Source organism: Taudactylus pleione, unplaced genomic scaffold (assembly GCF_031769625.1).
Source record: "Taudactylus pleione unplaced genomic scaffold, aTauple2 ptg000082l, whole genome shotgun sequence".
NCBI classification, from domain to species: domain Eukaryota; kingdom Metazoa; phylum Chordata; class Amphibia; order Anura; family Myobatrachidae; genus Taudactylus; species Taudactylus pleione.
Genome location: NW_028284484.1, coordinates 8,287,446 through 8,305,000, shown reverse-complemented (window position 1 = coordinate 8,305,000; position 17,555 = coordinate 8,287,446). Strand labels below are relative to the sequence as shown.

General features: G+C 41.9%; 1 protein-coding gene across 2 annotated transcripts in view; it reads left to right on the top strand.

Annotated features, from left to right (window-relative positions):
• PRKCZ (protein kinase C zeta) overlaps nt 1–17,555 on the top strand; it is a 256,098-nt gene that overhangs the window by 93,955 nt on the left and 144,588 nt on the right. The window contains exon 5 of one of the 2 annotated variants that reach the window (XM_088468202.1): nt 852–902. In XM_088468202.1, the coding sequence (XP_088324328.1) occupies nt 852–902 (51 nt within the window). Of the gene's footprint in view, nt 1–851; nt 903–8,394; nt 8,957–17,555 lie in introns of those variants that run through there. The other variant, XM_088468203.1, reaches the window with a different exon arrangement.

Below are 17,555 nucleotides of genomic sequence, written 5' to 3'. Positions count from 1 at the left end.
TTTAATTAGCAAGGTCATAGTACACGTCACCTGGCTGGATTTTACACTGAAGTGCTTGCAGTAGGGTATGGTCAACCACAAGTGCTCCGTTCGCTTCCGATGGTACCGATGGTTGCATACACTTCCTGGAGATGACGTTTATAAGTGGGCGTCTGCATACACAAGGCGATCGCACGCCACGACATAGTGGGCGTGCTTATGCCTTGCCGTGCGATCGCCTGCCTTGCTGTTAGTTAGCCGAATTTGCATACGCATCTAGCGAGCAGGTCTGAATCGAGCCCTTAGCTCCAAGAGTGTATACAAACACTACACTGGATTGGAACCAAAAGGTACATTTACGCCTGCCGAATTATGTATTTTTTAAAATGTGTTTGGATCAATTTACATTGGAAAAATGCGTAGCCATGAAACTATTGAGACACTGGAATGAAAGGAAAGACGCATTCTGTGTCATGGAGAATCCCTATATTGCCTTCTATCTTGTGTACCTCCATAGGAGATGAAGAACACCTCATGTTTCTAGCTGGAAAAGCAGGGTCTTCTAAGTATGCCTTTTTTTTGAGTGAAGTAAAAATAAAATCTATAACAAAGTTAAGTTAGTGGCAACTGGTCCATAAACCAATTACGGGCATACAATACACATTCTGCTAAGGCCTTGTCTAAATTAAAATTTGCATTAAATGTACTGTATTCATATATTTCAAGAGCAATTGACGTGACCCTAATCTTTGAAGAATTATATGTCCTAGTCCATCTCTCAGATTGATTGCTTACCAATAAGCCATAAATAAAACTGTTTCTATTGGCTGATCTATAGGCATAAGTGTGACTTTGTATTTTTCTTCTTGCAGTGTTTCCCAGCATCCCAGAAAAACCCGGCATGCCGTGTCCAGGAGAAGACAGTGAGTAATGCACATTTCCCTTACTGTTAGAATGAAAATATACATACCACTGGCTCTTTGTTTTATGTATTACTTTTTTGTTTTGGGAACCTTACAGAAATGTACAGTATTTTTATATTTTTTTTTTTGCACGATGACTCTAATTTGCTGATAAATTCCTTATCCCTTGTAGCCCGGTATTAATAATCTCTGCCATTTTTATGTCCATATTAAAACGTATTCGTATAGAAATGTTAAACTAGTTTTTTAGCTTTGTAAATGCTTCGGAGGGGGAATAAACTGCTTATTACACATTTATTATACATTTACAACAGTGATTAAGAGGGAATTACAGAACTTAATTATGGTCATTTATTACCAGCAGTTTTGTTTGATCTGGGCATTTGCTTTATCACATTGCTCTGTGTCACTGCATGATACGTGGTCTATAAGCAGTACACTTCTAGACACTTAACATCAGCTGTATTGCCAACAAAGCTAGAAATCAATGGGCAAACAGTGAGTTCTGTGGAGACCTCTGCCCTCCAAGCTCCATTAATAAAGTTAGTCCCATCCTCCAGTAAATAATACTATAATATACTAATAAAAGCTTAGATAAGCTATGTCCATATTTTTTTTTAATCCTGTGAACTTGTTGACACTTCTTTCCAACCATTACTCAGATAATATTTAATCGGCCATTCAACACTCCTTGTTAGACACTGAATCCTACAGTATCTGATATTGGCCACCTAGTGATCGTGACCCTTGTGCCAACAGTTACATTGATCTAGTTGTGGCCAGTTTGAGGTGCAGATTATACAAAACGGGCAACTTCTAATTTATCTGATTTTTTCCTTACCACTCCTATTGATTGGACATGAAATGTAATGAATTGTGCAGCTGCATGGGGGAAATGCTTATTGGCGATTTATACAGATGACATGGATCAGAATGGGGAGGGTTAGCTAACTATGGCCCTCATTCAGAGCCGTACGCTCTGAGCAGAGCGCACGCTCTGAATGAGGGCCGGGCTCCATTTTCATGGAGCGTCCTCCTGGACGCTCGTATAGCTGTGGGTCACCACCCACAGGCTATACGAGCGTGCATTGTGATGGTCGCGATGGTCGAGACCATCGCGACCATCGAATTTGCGAGCCGGAGCCTGCGGTTGAGGTTTTCAACCGCAAGCTCCGGAGTGATTTTGGCTCTATCAGAGCCAAAATCACTCCCACTGACATCACTAGTGATGTCAGTGGGCCGGCTTCTGACGGGAGGCGTTCCCGTGGGAATGCCCCCGTCAGGGAGGCATGCCCCCGGCACGCCCACCAAAGGGGGCGTGCTGTCAATCAACATTGACAGCACGCTCCCTTTGATCGGACACAACGAGCGAAGGACTTTCCTTCGCTCGTCGCGTCTGGCGCATGCGCACGACGGAGCTCCCTCCGTCGTGCGCATGCTCAGTCCATAACATCGACCCACTTGCGAGCGGACAGCCGCTCGCGAGTGGGTCTGAATCAGGCCCTATGTTCTTTACATCATTCTTTTTAAATCAAGTTAATTTGGTACTACTAGCGTCCTGGTAGATCACACAACTGTAGCAGTATACTCTAATTCGCTAATCAATAAGGATGTGTTGCAGACTGAACTGCTTTAGAGCAGTTCTTATTAGCCTTGCTTAAAATTCCTCAGCAACTCTGTAACACGCCAGCAATAAAGGTGCTATTCTAGCTCTGTGACCAGCCTGCTGATCAGTTTATCAACTGCTTAGTGCATTATGTTATCAGGAATATGAGCTGGTAACAGGAGCTTCATTTACAATTACAATGTGATACATGCACTGTACTGCCACAAGGAAGAAATGCTTTATTACTGTGACTCTTGTATCCAGCCCATCTGTGTCACCCATGTCCCCTTTTAGAATGTAAGCTCTCACGAGCAGGGCCCTCTTCCCTCATGTGCTTCTCCTTCACTTAATTATGTTCTAATTTACAACAGCACTCAACCCTTGGTTAGAGACACCATGCTGCTTATCTAAGTGTTATGCAGCAATGTATAAATCATGTATTTGTCCTCCATTGTTTGTACTGTTAATATCTGTTTTCTTGTGTGCTCATTTGTTTCTGTCTGTGTAAGGCGCTGCAGAACCCTTGTGGCGCCATATAAATAAAGGATAATAATAAAAATAATAATAATAATAATGTTAAAATGCGTCACCGGGAAAAAAAGGTGGTAAAAAACATTAGAAATGGTCTGACATAAAATGCTGGAACTTGCACAGCAGCAGTTATAGGTTCGGTCCGCTTAGGCCAGAGGGGTGAGATATCTGGAGAGGCGAGATACAGTCACTCACATTCTGCAAATGTACATGCCATTCAGGTGATGCAAATATCTCTTTGTAGATTATACCCAAATTTACCTATCCTCTCTAGACCTGTGACGATCGGTGTTAGCCTGCTTTATTCATTATTTTAGTGCCATTTTGGGCGTTCTCTCACCACCTCGATCTCCATAATCCCACCAGCCAATAGTGATTACCAACCAAATATCTCTATTTCGGTTGACTACATGACAATAATCCTACTGTGTGCTGCCAAGGTATTATCCTTAACTCAGAGCTGTCCATCTCTCCCCAATCTGTATCCAAATTCTGCTATATACAACTAAAGGCCCCCACATGGAGCAATATAGAGGCCGATCTGACGGTTTTGAACGATATCGCCACTATATCGTTCCGTGTGTGAGCATGATATCATCTGCTGCACACTCCCATGGGGTAGTCCATCGCTCCTCCAGATCTTTCTGCTGGTTCAATTGATCTGGGGGATCGATTAACGATCCCATGCAGCGCTGTGCGGGTGGGGGAGGGGGGTGCAGCCATATCGGGCGGTCGGCCACCGGATTGCTTCGTGTATGGGGACCGCCTGATATGTCGGCCATCGGATCATCCATCGCAAGGTGCATATCGCACCGTGTATGGGGCCCTTAAAAAGGCAATTGAATTGAACGCGATGTGAGTAGCGCCGGGAATGAGTTACCAGTGCTATTCACACTAAGTTAGGAGATGCTGGTTAGCACGTCTTAAGCCGCACTAACCAGCATTTTTCAATTTAAGTGGTGAGTGTGATGTTAGCACCACGCTAAGTGGAAAAACAGCATCGCAACCAGCACTTTTAAAGGATTTCTTCTCGCACCTTCCTGAGGGTGCAAGCAGAAATCCAACTAGTTGGGATAACAGCTCAGTCAATTGAATAGCTCCGGGAACCCCTTCCCGGCGCTATTCAAATTGTGCTGAATTAAATTGCCCCCTAAGAATCATATCCAGAGTACACACATCTCTCACATAAGACAGTGCAATCACTTTCAATTTGTTCACTCGTTATCCCTTGCTTTGATTATTGCAATAGCTTACTTAGGGAATCTGTATGTAATGCCGCCGGATCTATTCCCGGCGGACCAAATACCGACGCCGGAAGCCCGAACAGTGAAGATCCCCGACTAGGGCCGGTAAATACCACAATCCTCCCTTAGTAGTGCCTAACCCTTACCTCCCCAGGGGGGTACCTAACCCTAACCTCCCCCCCCGGTGGTGCCTAACCCTTCCCCCCCTCCCCCTTATTCCCGCACCCTTAACCTAGCCCTCCCCCGGGCAGTACCCAACTCTAACCTCCCACCACTGGTGACTAACCCTCCCTTCCCCTAGCCTAACCCTGTCTAGGGACGCCTAACCCTGTCCGCCTGGGGTACCTAAACCTAAAACCCTCTAGAAAGCCCCAGTTTACCTTAGTTCGGGATGCCGGGCATCGAGATTTCTCCGTCTGGCTAAAGATAGGCGTCAAGATTTAGGTGCCTATCTTTAGTCCCAGGTCGAGCTTGCAGCGCCGGGATTCCGACTGGTGGCATTCAGGACTGTGGGATCTTAACCGCATCCCCTTACTTAGTGGTCTTTCCCAGAGGATAACGCTATAATTGGGAGACACGCAGCGTGGAGTGCAAATCTTCTTCTGTTTTATAGAACATATCCCAATTCATCAACAGAGACAAAAGATCTACTTCACTGATTGACACACACTATGTGGCCGGATAAACGTGGACCCCCGAATATCACACCCATCTAAATCTCATTATAAAACCATGAGCATTAAAATGGAGTTAGTCCCCTTTCTATAACAGCCTCCGCTCTTCTGGGAAGGCGCTTCCAGTATTTTTTTGAAGAATGGCTGTGGTGATTCTCATTCATGCAGCCAAAAGAACATTAGTTATGATGGGCACTGATATTGTGCAGTAATGTCTTGCTTGCTGTCAGTGTTTCAGTTCATCACAAACATTGTATGATGTAGTATTAAGCTTTACAGTTTGCTGTACAAGTTTGGACCACAAGCATTCCCCTGGCATCCACGTGTCAGACTGCCACATAGCGATGTGAGATTCCCACTCTTGAAAACGTGTTTCCAGTGCTAATGCTGTAATTGCAGTGTCCTTCACACCACTTTATCTTCAGCACTCAGTGGTTCCGTTCTGTGAGCTTGTGTGGCCGTCCACTTCACTTCTGAGCTGCTGTTGGTTTTTAGACTGTTCTACTTCACGATTACAGCTGACCTGGTAGGTCTAGAAGGGCAGAAATGTCATGAGCTGACTTGGGAAAGTGGCATCCTATGACAGTCCAGCATTGAAAACAATGAGCTCTTCAGTATGACTGAGGATATTGCATGGCTGTATGCTTGATTTTATGCACCTGTTAGCACCTGGTTGTGGCTGAAATGGGCAAACATGCTAATTAGACAGGGTGACCACATGATTGTGTCCATGTAGTCTACCTGCTCTTTGTCAGAGATCTCCAGTCTGTCTGTGATCAGCCCTCTTCGATCAGGAAATGAGCAGGAGACTAGTCCTGAACATGAGCCTACACTTTGCTGGAACGGCACTACCAGAATCATTTTAGTTTAGTTTTGTTCATAATCCAGCCTATCGACCTGTCTGCTGATACAGCATTGTGGGAACTTGTCATCAATAACAAGAAATTTAATTTGATCCATATAGCATAAATACCATAAAGTACTTTATATACTAGCATGTGTTGCATAAAGATATATATGAATAAACGAGAATCGCCCCCTCTCCTATTTCACAGCAGCAAATGGGTTAACACGTACATAAATCCATTTCGTTCTCTTACACCTTTTCAGTGTTGTCCACACAATTTGCTTTTTGTATTGCCAGTATCCCAAGGCCTCTGGAAAAACAATGATGGCAAATTTCTATGCAAGTGAAAAAGAATAGCAATGTTCTGCAAACACAGAGCCACATCTCTGCAGAGGGGGCATCAATTTTCTCTAGGCTAGAAATGTATCTCTTGTCCAAATTACAGTGCGTAGTCTGGTACCGTAATAATATCTGACTGTAACCCAAACTCTTCTCACTAGTTACTTATCAAAGCAAAATCCCCGTGCAACAGATTGTTGCAATGGGAAATCTACCCTTAAGGTTGTAGTTAAATGTCTTCTAGATTAAGCTGACGAGAAATGTTAGACTCTATAATATTTAGTATATTCTCTTTGACTTACCTATGGCAGAATAAAATATCAGATTGGTCATTCACCCAGCAAAACATACTGGTGGTCATGTATGTCTGTCTATCTTACTGTGTGTTTATAAATTATGTTCATACACCCATAATGGTTACGCACACAATTTTTATGTAGATATTTCAGGGTATGTAGTCCTAATGTCAACATGTCTGCATGTACATTGTCCTCACCAAAATGTCAACACTGACAGAATGTCGACATTGTGAATGTCTACAGGCGATCTTAGGTTTAGAGTAGGATTAGACTGAGATTACAAGTAAATACTAAATTGCATTGTCATGTCAACATTCTGAATGTCTACTCTATATACCACACCCATATTACAGTGTGTAAATGTAGGCATTTTTTACTGCTTCAAGAAATAAGGAATGAAAATAAATTTGTTTTTTCTATGCTGACATAGACTTTATGTATATTATTTACTGTGAGTTGCTCTCTTGCTTGTCTAGGTGCATATAGCTTACTGTATCATAGGTGCATATAGCCTACTGTCTCCTTCTCTAACATTCTAACCAAGCAGACAAAAGTACAGGCATTCTGTAAGCTTACTAGTCTGTCACAACAAGTGAGAGGTCACACAATGGAAATCACATTTATTACATCACATCCAAAACTCCTCTACCAGGTTTAGTCCTAGCCTGAATATGCTGTGATTATTGCTGGAATAAAACAGCCATTCTGTTATTTCTGCAGAGCTGTGTGTCCTGTAACTTTAATTTGCCTGTGCCAGTGGTAGGTGGCTGTAGGCTGGCCCTGGTTTGTTTGGTCTGCAATTTCTAATTCAGAGACTAGCACTTTTAATCACAGGGTTACTCCTTTTTTTCATTGCACAGCTACTGAAAGGATCTCAGTGTTACAGCTCTCCCCGGTTAGGTCACTCCTTCCATTTCATGTACCAATTACGCAAGCCAAAAGTGTTCTTCAGACCAGTGTGATAATGTTTTCCTACATGGGAGTCTCCCGGGGATGTGTGTTGCCCTGTGTGTGTCAGGGCCCTGCAGACAGAGTAATACGGCTGGCATTGGAACATCCCGCCCACTGCCTATGAGCATCTCGCTCTCTGTAGTTACTGGTGCACAGAAAAAGCCTTTTGTCGCCTCAGCACTGGCTGTCCTTTACCTTCACACGGAGAAAGAAGGGAGGAGATAGGTGGGGGAGTGCAGGCTGCCTTGTGCATGGGGTGTTTAATACAAAGACCAGCCGAGATGCTCAAACAATGCACCAGCTGTTACTTTTGGATGCATGCATCCCTTTAAAGGTGATCCTTTCTCTATCTATCTATTCCATCCTCATTGCTTTGTGCTGAAATTTGTTTTTTTTACTGAATATTTGTTCAAAGTTCAATCAGGTTTTCTCCCCAATGAAATACGCCTGGTTAACCCATTATACCCTTGGATGATCTGGTTAACTCCTTCCTTCCTGGACACCTTGTTTACTGGGGATTTGCAACAGTGACATGAGCCCGCTGGGTGTTTTATTACATGCTGTCACAGCTGTTTGTACTAGTGGTCGTATTTGATTGATTGTGATTAAAATTACTATTCTTTTGAATGACGTTTTGTCACATTCTTTATTTACCATTCTCATGTCATATCCCAGCCATTGCTTTGGATTGGACTTGTAATAAAAATGCGTTTTACAGTGGACCTGTTCTCCTGATGTGCTGGGCTTAAGTGTAGGATTTCCTTGGGTTTGCCACAGTCCTGGACCTGTCACTGGCTGTACGCTAAAGTTAGTAATTGTGTACTGTCTGGATGTGGTGTCGTTTGGGGCTTCCAGCCCATGTTTTCTCCTGTGCCTCAGCTGTTTGGTAGTCTCCCATGGGATTCAGAACCACCCATGCCTGGATACATGAGGCAGGAAAACGGAAGTGTCTGAGCTGCATAACCAGCCTGCAATTTAAATATGTGAATTCTTGTTTTCTCATTCAATCCCTTGTTTGCTTATAATGTCCAGGCTGATTCTGTCTGATGTCCTTGATGTTTAATAATGGCCATACAGCAGTATCCGTTTTAATAAGGACCTGGAAAGGGAGGGCGGCAGAAGGAAATGTTCCCTTTCATACGTCCTTCAGTGCAAGACATTAGAAAATCACTGTTCTCAGGAAGATAGACAGAAAACCCACCTAGTGAGTAATCTATGTATGCAGATGAAGCTTGCAAAGCTGTCCCCTGATGCATTGCTGTGTGGATGTGTGTGTGTGATGCAGAGAAGTCAGCATTCCTCCCCTGTAGCTGCTGTGCCTTCAGTCCTGCTTTGCAACCATAGATTGCTACAACACATGCAGATATCGCTCATCTCTTGCATGCGTGTGGATGTTGCCGAATTATCTCTGAGCCGAGGCAAAAGACCGGAATAAGACCTCCTGAGATAAGGGTCCTTTCACTGTCAGTGCTCAAAGAAGGATGTCACTGACGATCACTATGGAAAAGGGATGCCGTCGATAAGGAATATTAAATCAAGGAATGTATCCCAAGAAATCTGAAGGTATGTTACCAAGGCCCTGTCTTTACAGGTATCTTGAGATAATTATTTATACTGAAACCTCAGCCGTTCACCTGCCAAAGAGATGTTACTGCTTTATCTTTGATGTGGTCAGTTACCTCTTTAAAGAAAAATAAAGGCTTTTGCTGTGTCGTGTCATATCGAAGAGTTCTTGTCTTGTCTCTCTGCAGTGCTGCAAACACTTAGATGCCTTTGCATAAGGAGTTATCACTCGTGTCCATGGATTTACTAAAGCTTTAAGTTGTGATGTGGGAAATTAGCTTACTGAGCCTGTGTTTCATTTATTAGTGCTTTTAGTTGGTTAATATGAGCTATGTCTACTTCTGCACAATCATGGTTGTCTGTGTGTGCAATTTGATGCCTCTACTAGTATATTGGAGAATATCAGTCTTACGGATATATGAAACGTTACACACACAATGTATCATTTTGTCTTTCATGTTTGTATATTTTTGACAGTCTTCAAAAATTTATATACCATTTTAATTATCAAAATAAAATATTGAGTTTGTATGTAAGACACTGGATGTATGCAGTGTGATCATACTCCAACAACCACACAGAAGCTACATTGTAATAGCTCAGTGACCTACTATGGCTTTGCCTGCAGTGTGGTGATAATTGTGCTGCTAATCAGAGGATTATATCTGAACCTGACTAAACAGATTGGCGTGTTTGCACCCCAGTCTCATCTGGATTAGGGCTTCCTCTTTATCTGCATGCCAGCACAGTGACTTGCGATGTCTTCACTACCTGCTGTCTGGATGATAGAATAGCTACTGAACCACTCCTAGATATGATCCCTACTGAATCCATTGCTTTAAAATAGCACCATGTCTCGTTAAGAGGGCAATCCTTTCAGGAAACGAAATGAAACTAGGACTAACGTCACGGCTCATTTATTAGGTTCAATGTAGCAAGCCAGGCTTTATAGAAGTGTAAGCAGGATTGAGAAACTATCTCTCTGGCTCACTAGTCAGTTGCTATTGCATGCTCATTTCCCATATTACACATTTATAATCGTAACTTACAGGATTTATATCTTTATTTCCAGTCTGGTAATGATACACATGCAGTCCTCCTCTTGAGTAAAATGTGTATGTGACACTGTACTTTTTGTGAAATTGCTAAAAAAAAAAAAAAAATGCACAAGAAGAGATTACACCCCTCAATGTTTAGTGTGTATTAAAGGCATTTTCATACTAACCAAAGATACAATTCCAAAGTGTTCCAAATATACTAATATTGTATATTAATTGCTTGTGTCCTATTTTTATTCCCCATTCTGAGCCACATTTTGGTCCAACCACACAATCCAGAGGTTACAAAGGACATCATTTAGTGAACATTAGCCATGGCGGAGTTACCTTCTGTGTGACAGTAAGCTTGCTTTATTGAGTGGCTCTTAATTCTGGCTGTGCAGCCTGGTCTTTCCTAATGTTCTTCCTGCTAATTATCGAGGCAACAGGTCATGGCCTCAGCCTTTGTCATGGGATCACTTGAGCAATGATTCCAAGGTCACAGTCGCCTCACAATACAAGTGTGCCGAGACCTCCCTCTCTGTGACCTTCTTATCTAACAAGGACTGTACCTTTTTTGTAGTATTCTGAAATTGTGAGCTTACAAACTGAAGTATAAAATGTCTACTTTATTTAAAGGCATCATTTTTTTCAGTATGCAGAGAGAAGGATGTTTCAAATTCCATTTAAATGTACAGTATGTGCAAAATATTCTTTATTTTAGTATTGGCTGCACTGGGTAACTTTGACAAGTGCCCAGGTTGCCAGGAAGGCGTGTCAGTGACCTGGGATTCGGCACCTCCAGCAGTGCAGCTCTCACATGTATTCTTGCTGATGGGTTCATTGTTCTGATGATGATCTTCTGGCCAATGTATGTTTATCAATATTCCCATGATAATGGCACATGTTGGCTTTGCCGTACTATGGGTTTTGTTGGTGGTACCATTTGGTAGACTTCTTCTTGCATTTGCTTATGTGGAGATATTTGAAGCTTGCATCGTTATGTGGAACCTGCACCTCAAATTCCCGGCATAAAGAATTGTCTCAATGTTTGCTTTAATTTTTATACAATATGACAGGCTTATACAGTTATCCCCTTACCTATCTGCACCAATTCACAGGGCTGTGACTGGCAATGGGAAGCCAATGACTAGTTAATAAACTCTCTGAGGAATCACAGGGGACTCCAACTAGTGTCATTTCAGGATGGCACCCAGAGCCAATCAGGGGTGTGTTCTGTGAATTGGCAGTTTGATTGATTTTGACATATAACCATGTTTTTCAGGTGTGCAGTGATCATGTTTTTGATATACATGGGTGGGCCACTCGTATTACTCATTAGTCTGTAATTACCCATAAGATCACTCATATACGCGAACCACTATGAAGGCATGTGAAACAGGTGAATATGGCTCAAACTGCAGAAGACTGCTTTGTTGACCAATAATACTCTGAGTGTTAAAATTAGGTCATAACAAGCCATCATGATGTATCGAAATTGAGTATGTGAGGTATTAATAATATATTATGAGAGACATGTAACAGAAAATATAAAGCATCACTAGGTGGGGAAGGGAATAAGCATTGGGAGGGGGCTGGGTCCGGATTATAAAAGATCACAGAAAATTACTCTCACCAGACAGTAAAACAGTATGTGCCATAGGCAGTCTGTCAGATCATCTGTGATCATATTGTTAGCAGGGATGCTGGAGAACGTTACCTGCCCCATGGCCAAGCTTAAGGCCAGGAGAACAACGATTTAGTAGTGGTTAAAAGAGAAAGCAATATGGGAGATTTAGCATGTAGACGTAAATCCTTATTTAAAGTGAGTGTTCACCTTCAGAAAACATGTCTACTAGCTTGTATGTGTCCTGTCTTTCATTTCTTTTGCTAAATATACAGTATTGCGTTATTTTTCGGTCTTCCTCCTTTGTCTCTCTTCTGTTGTTTTTTGCTGTCTTTAAGTCTTGGGCGCTGTTTTGTTTTTTTGCTGTTGCATAAAATACTGCATGGCTATATAGTTGTATTAATGGCCATCACCATTGACTTAGTGTTTGGCATTACTGACTAACAGCACTGAGGTCTTGGGTTTGATTCCCCCCAAAGTCGCTTATCATGATTTGGGTAGTTGGGATTACTAATTTATGTCACAATGGAATTAATCACAACACTGCATGACCCTATGCATGGTGCAGAGCACTCATGGCTGTCCTCAGTCTTTTGCCTTTTTTCCCAAGTTAAAATCAGAGTTGCAAACAGCAGCTGCATGCAGTGCCCAGGGCGCTCGTGCATTGTAATTTTGTTGCATTAGTAATGCAAATAGGATACATATTCGGTGCAAAAGTGCATGGCGCGGCCTTGTTGTAAAGTCACTAGTGTGGTAAACACTGCTATTTGTCACAAATTGTTTAGTGTATGTGGACAAGTCTGTAACTGTTTGTGTGCTCTCCCCATGTTTGTATGGGTTTGTTCTGGATATCTCCCACACTCCAAAACATAATTGGTAGGTTAATTGAGTTCTAACAAAACAATTAAACCTAGTGTGAGTATCTATGTGATAAAGAATATAGATTGTAAGGTCCACTGGGGCTGGTACTGTGAATTACTAATATCCTCTGTAAAAGTGCTGTGGGATATGTACTGTATGCACTATATAAATAACTCGATTGGCAACAGAAATAATCCACTCTGCATGGAGGATATAAAGGCTTTAGTGAAAAGCAGAAAGAACTAATACAGATACAGTAATGTTAAAATCTTCAACAGGACATGTACTAGCCAGTTAAGCTGGGTACACACTGACAGATATATTGGCCAGTGTGTACCAGCGAATATGTCTGTGTGAATGACATCGTTCAGACATATCGCGTCGGATGTGCTGCACAGCTGATGGACAGGTATATCTGCAAACATATCTGTCCATCGGCAAGTGTGTACGGGTGATCAGCCAACCGCCCGTACACATGCAGCGGGGAGGGGGGGTGGACCCATCCCCTGCCAGCGGGACTCGTGGCTGCCTGGAAGAGGATGGTCGTTCAGTGTATATGAACGACCATCATCTACAGATATATCTGCAGATCACTCGTTTCTGAAGGTGACAACGATAACGTTTCATGTATGATTCCCTTTACTAATGCTGTACCGATGCTAATGTTTACGTTTTCGGTGACTGTACTTTACTAAAAATTGTTCTCCTGGAGGGAAAATGTCTGTCTTTATATTTACCTTACACCAACTACAATTTGTGGCAATTGCTTCTTGCTTCACTCTTCTACAATGTGCAGAACAGTACAAAGGGACATCACTGCAATAGCTTGTATCATATAACTGGAGTGTCCATGCTTCACTACGTATCTCCAGTCACTTAATTGTTAGTGGGCATGCTTTGCATAAATGCACAGAGTGAGTGGGTTAATTCTTACAAGAACACATGGCCAGTGAGGTCACAGCAACTCAGTTTTGCCTTTTTGACTTATCAGAGCACTGTTCTAAAGGAATGGGAGAAGTTTCAGCTGTCTGTAATGGCATGAAGACTTTTATGGTGAGCTTTGTTGTTGGGCAGGTGAATCTGTATCTGTTTTGTGATGACTGCTCTATACAGATAAACACCTACCCAACATCATTACTGCATAATCAGCAGAGTATAGTTCTTGTACAACTATGCAGGACAGCACACTTACCTAACATAATCTGACCACTAAGTATGATCATGGGGCCTGATTCAGAGCCGGACACTATTTGCGCTCGCTTGTCCAGAAAAGGGAGCTGGCTATTTAAATTAACCGTTCGCTCTTTGCGGTCTGTTCACGCCTCTATGTCTGAACGAGCGAACAAAACATGCGAACGTAATTTTGAAAAAAACGCCCGCTGGCATCATAAGTCATGTCCGCTATTTATTAGATTAATCGAGTACATCGGACGGCGTATGAATTGCTCGCTATTCTTGTGGTTGGTTTTTCCTACCACAATCATGCGAGCAGTTCTGACTATAAAATAACCCAGTGACGTGGTCGATGATGCTGCTTTAGTAATTATGCACACCCTTAAAACGCCTGTTTTGACCTTTAAGCACGCCTGCGTTCTGATCTCCACTCCCCGTTTTCAAGCACCTTCCCCTGTTACCACCCACAAACGCCTCATTCTGTCACTCAAAATAGCAGGCATTCGCTATTTAGCGAGCACACGATTTTCGGCCGCACTGACTGGTTCACGCATGCGTATTAAAATCCGTACGCATGCGCAGTTGTGCGAACATCGGTCGGAACGAACGAGCGGCCGCTTACGAGCAGCTCTGAATCAGGCCCATATTACAATGCCATTACATGCTATACAGACATAGGAGAAATACTTAAACCAACTTTACTTGACCACTTAACATGATAAAACAATATCACAATCTATAGAGAATTTAAAGAAAAATGGGGCTTTAGTAAATAGTGAATGCATGATAACATTTACAAAGATAATTATGACACCTCTGCATACTCACACACAAATACATATATCAGTCAAACCTTCATACTGTAGCACACTGCAGTCTCAGTTTAAACCCATAGTCTTCCACATCGCTACTACAGCCTCAGTATAAATATACGGTTAAATGTCATAGCCTGCACATTTTTGTTGATTTAGCCATTAGATTTAAAGCAGCAATAAATGAAAAGGCAAAACCAGGTTGTTTTTTCCTTTTTAAACTATTGCCGTTTTAAATCTAGTGGCTAAATCAATGCTATCTTGCTGCTGCCTGCAACTACCAGGCTATTGCATTTACTCTCCCACATTGCCTTATTAGCAAATTGCAGCTTCAGTATTAAATGTATAGTCTCCCATGTAGCCTCCTTAGAACACTCTGGCCTCAATATAAACCTGTAGTCTCCTATATAGCCTCCATAGTGCACTGAGGCATCTGTTTAAACCCTGTTGTCTTTTCATATGGCTTCCATACTAGAGTCTCAGTTTTAAAATATAGAGGCCGATTCTGAGTGGGATGCAAAGTGGCTGTGTGTGCGTGATGCCGCGGAAGCCTATTTTACTACCTTAGGCTAATGCACATTTCCATAGAGCTAATGCGAGGATTCATGCGTCTTCAAGCGGGAAGTCACCCCACCCACGCTCACAGCCGTAATGGGTGCAAGTGCTGATACTGACTGCTAGCTACATTCACATGACACTGCGACAGTACAGAACAGCTCTATGCAATCGCATTGTCCCCACCAAGTTCTCACCCGAAACACCCATTACACACACAGACAGATCTGGCCAAGATAAATCCCACATGCCCTCCCAGCTCCTACTTGTGTTAGATTACGTCATTGCACACAGGCAGACACACAGGTCATCAACCAAATATGATCACACCTGGCTGCTGTCACCATTGTGTATTTGCTGGCTTAAGTCAACACATACATTTCATTTTTTGCATGCGCAGTGTATCTAGTGACCCATGATAACATCATCACAAGGGGTGCCGTGGGAGAATGGGGAGAACTAGTAGCATGACTTCTTCATCCTCTTACACAGAGACACATGAGCTGACCACTGATATGATCATAATACAACTACATTACAGTCTGTGCAGACACAGGACTCTTCACCTACCTCAACATGACAGGGTAATTCGATTTGGTACTATACAAAAAATTATATTAAATGACACTGGGTGCAGTAATTATACATGTGGTGAATAATGAAGACACTGTTTGAGAGAAATCTTCATTAACTGGAGTGGTTTTTGGAAACCTGGATGATTGGCAGCTCTGCCGGTTACTTATGTTAATAAAGAAAATTACACTCCCTAAATAGATAAGTTTGATATTGAAAATTAAGTAAATCCTAAAGCAAAATGTATGCCAATGAAAGAAGTTTGTCTCCGCTCATGTGCACTGGCAAACAATGCTGCTGGTCAGTAATCTATAACATGACGTTCCTACTTGAATACTTTATTTTGATGTAGATGATGATGAAAACACAAATATGTCTGCCAAAAAATATGTATTAAAGTAGATTGGAATTTCATCACCCCAGTTTCTAATTAACGTGTGCTATACTAAAACGGATATATTAAGGCGTCCATTAATTTATTGCAATTAACACTTGTATACAAACCATTAAATTAGCTTAATACTAAAAAATAGCGACAATGACACCACTGCATTGGTTTAAAGATCAAATTATTTATTAATTGTAATTAATTTTAATTCAATAAGGATGGCAAAGAAGAATGCTACCTAGAACCAGCTCTAGCCAATTGATTCTCTTAAAAAATTGGGGGACGACTAAAACGTCCCCCCTCTAAAACGTCATAACCTGCACTGTGCAGGACTCGCCACCCTTTACTATAGCACAGTATGGACGCTCCATAACGAAACGCCCGCTGTCATCCCACAGGGGTAGGACACAACCGCCGTCTTTCAAAAGGGAAAGTGTCCCACAACGACCACTTATATCATCTGCAGCGCCTTCCCGCCTTCTGACTCTGCTTAACGTTTCTTAAACGTTGGTAAGACAAACAAATAGTTTTAAAAGCTTTGGGCGGCTGGGTGGGACTTCCAAACCGAAAAGAGGCTGTACCATATTCAAATCTCACCTTTAAATAGCCCCTTCAAAGGTATATGCCCCAAACCCCACTCATTGGCCAATTATTTTGACCAATCAATACCAACAAACCAATTAATCTACCTAGCAACAGGTTCCCAACCTCTAATCAATTACAAAAGCTTAGGCCACTTATATTGCTTCGTGCTTATCCCTCAGATTATTAATATAAGCTATATAGCAGCATTGTCTTATTAAAATAGTAAAAAAAAAAAAAAAATTATCTCTTACAAATGTTTGTAACTCATTGACTTGTATGAAACGGGATCATCTTGACTCTCATCAAGTGGCACTGGTTGAGGAATAATCTTCTTATAGCAGATAGGGCCTGCAGCTGGAGCTGTTCTACTTACACTCCGGAGCACAGTTACCACATTATTCTGCAGAAATTTACATTTAAATGTTACCACCAAGGCATCAGAACAAATAAAGTGACTGAAAGATCTGCTGCTATGGGGGGTTGGGTGAAAAACGTTCTAAAAAGTCACCCATTGTGTTCTGTAGTTTGAAGTACAGTGGCTGGACGTCTCCTGTCACCTTGAGCGTTTCAAAGTTACTGTCTCTTCTCATCCCGTCTATTCGTTCTGCTCTTTACACTGGGTTGTCACCGTTCTCCATGGCTTACTTTATGGTTTTGCTGATTGGCGTTTTATCTAGAAGGGAGATCAGAAGTCATCCTGTCTTCTCTATATTTAGCATTTTAAAAAATGCTTGTTGATGCGAAATATAGAATGATGTGCTCTTTCTTCTACTGTCATTATATTCAGAATTTATAATTAAACCTGTATAATGCGTGTATTTATGTGTGTTTACACGTGACATCCATTTTGCTTTGGTTTTCCAAAGTTGTAAATGCGCGTTACTTTGTTCATCTAGTAACGGTCCCTAAGTACCTATGACTGTCTTTATTTTTTTTTCCTCTGGGGTATATTTACTAAGGTACAGGTTTTTAGAAGTGGAGATGTTGC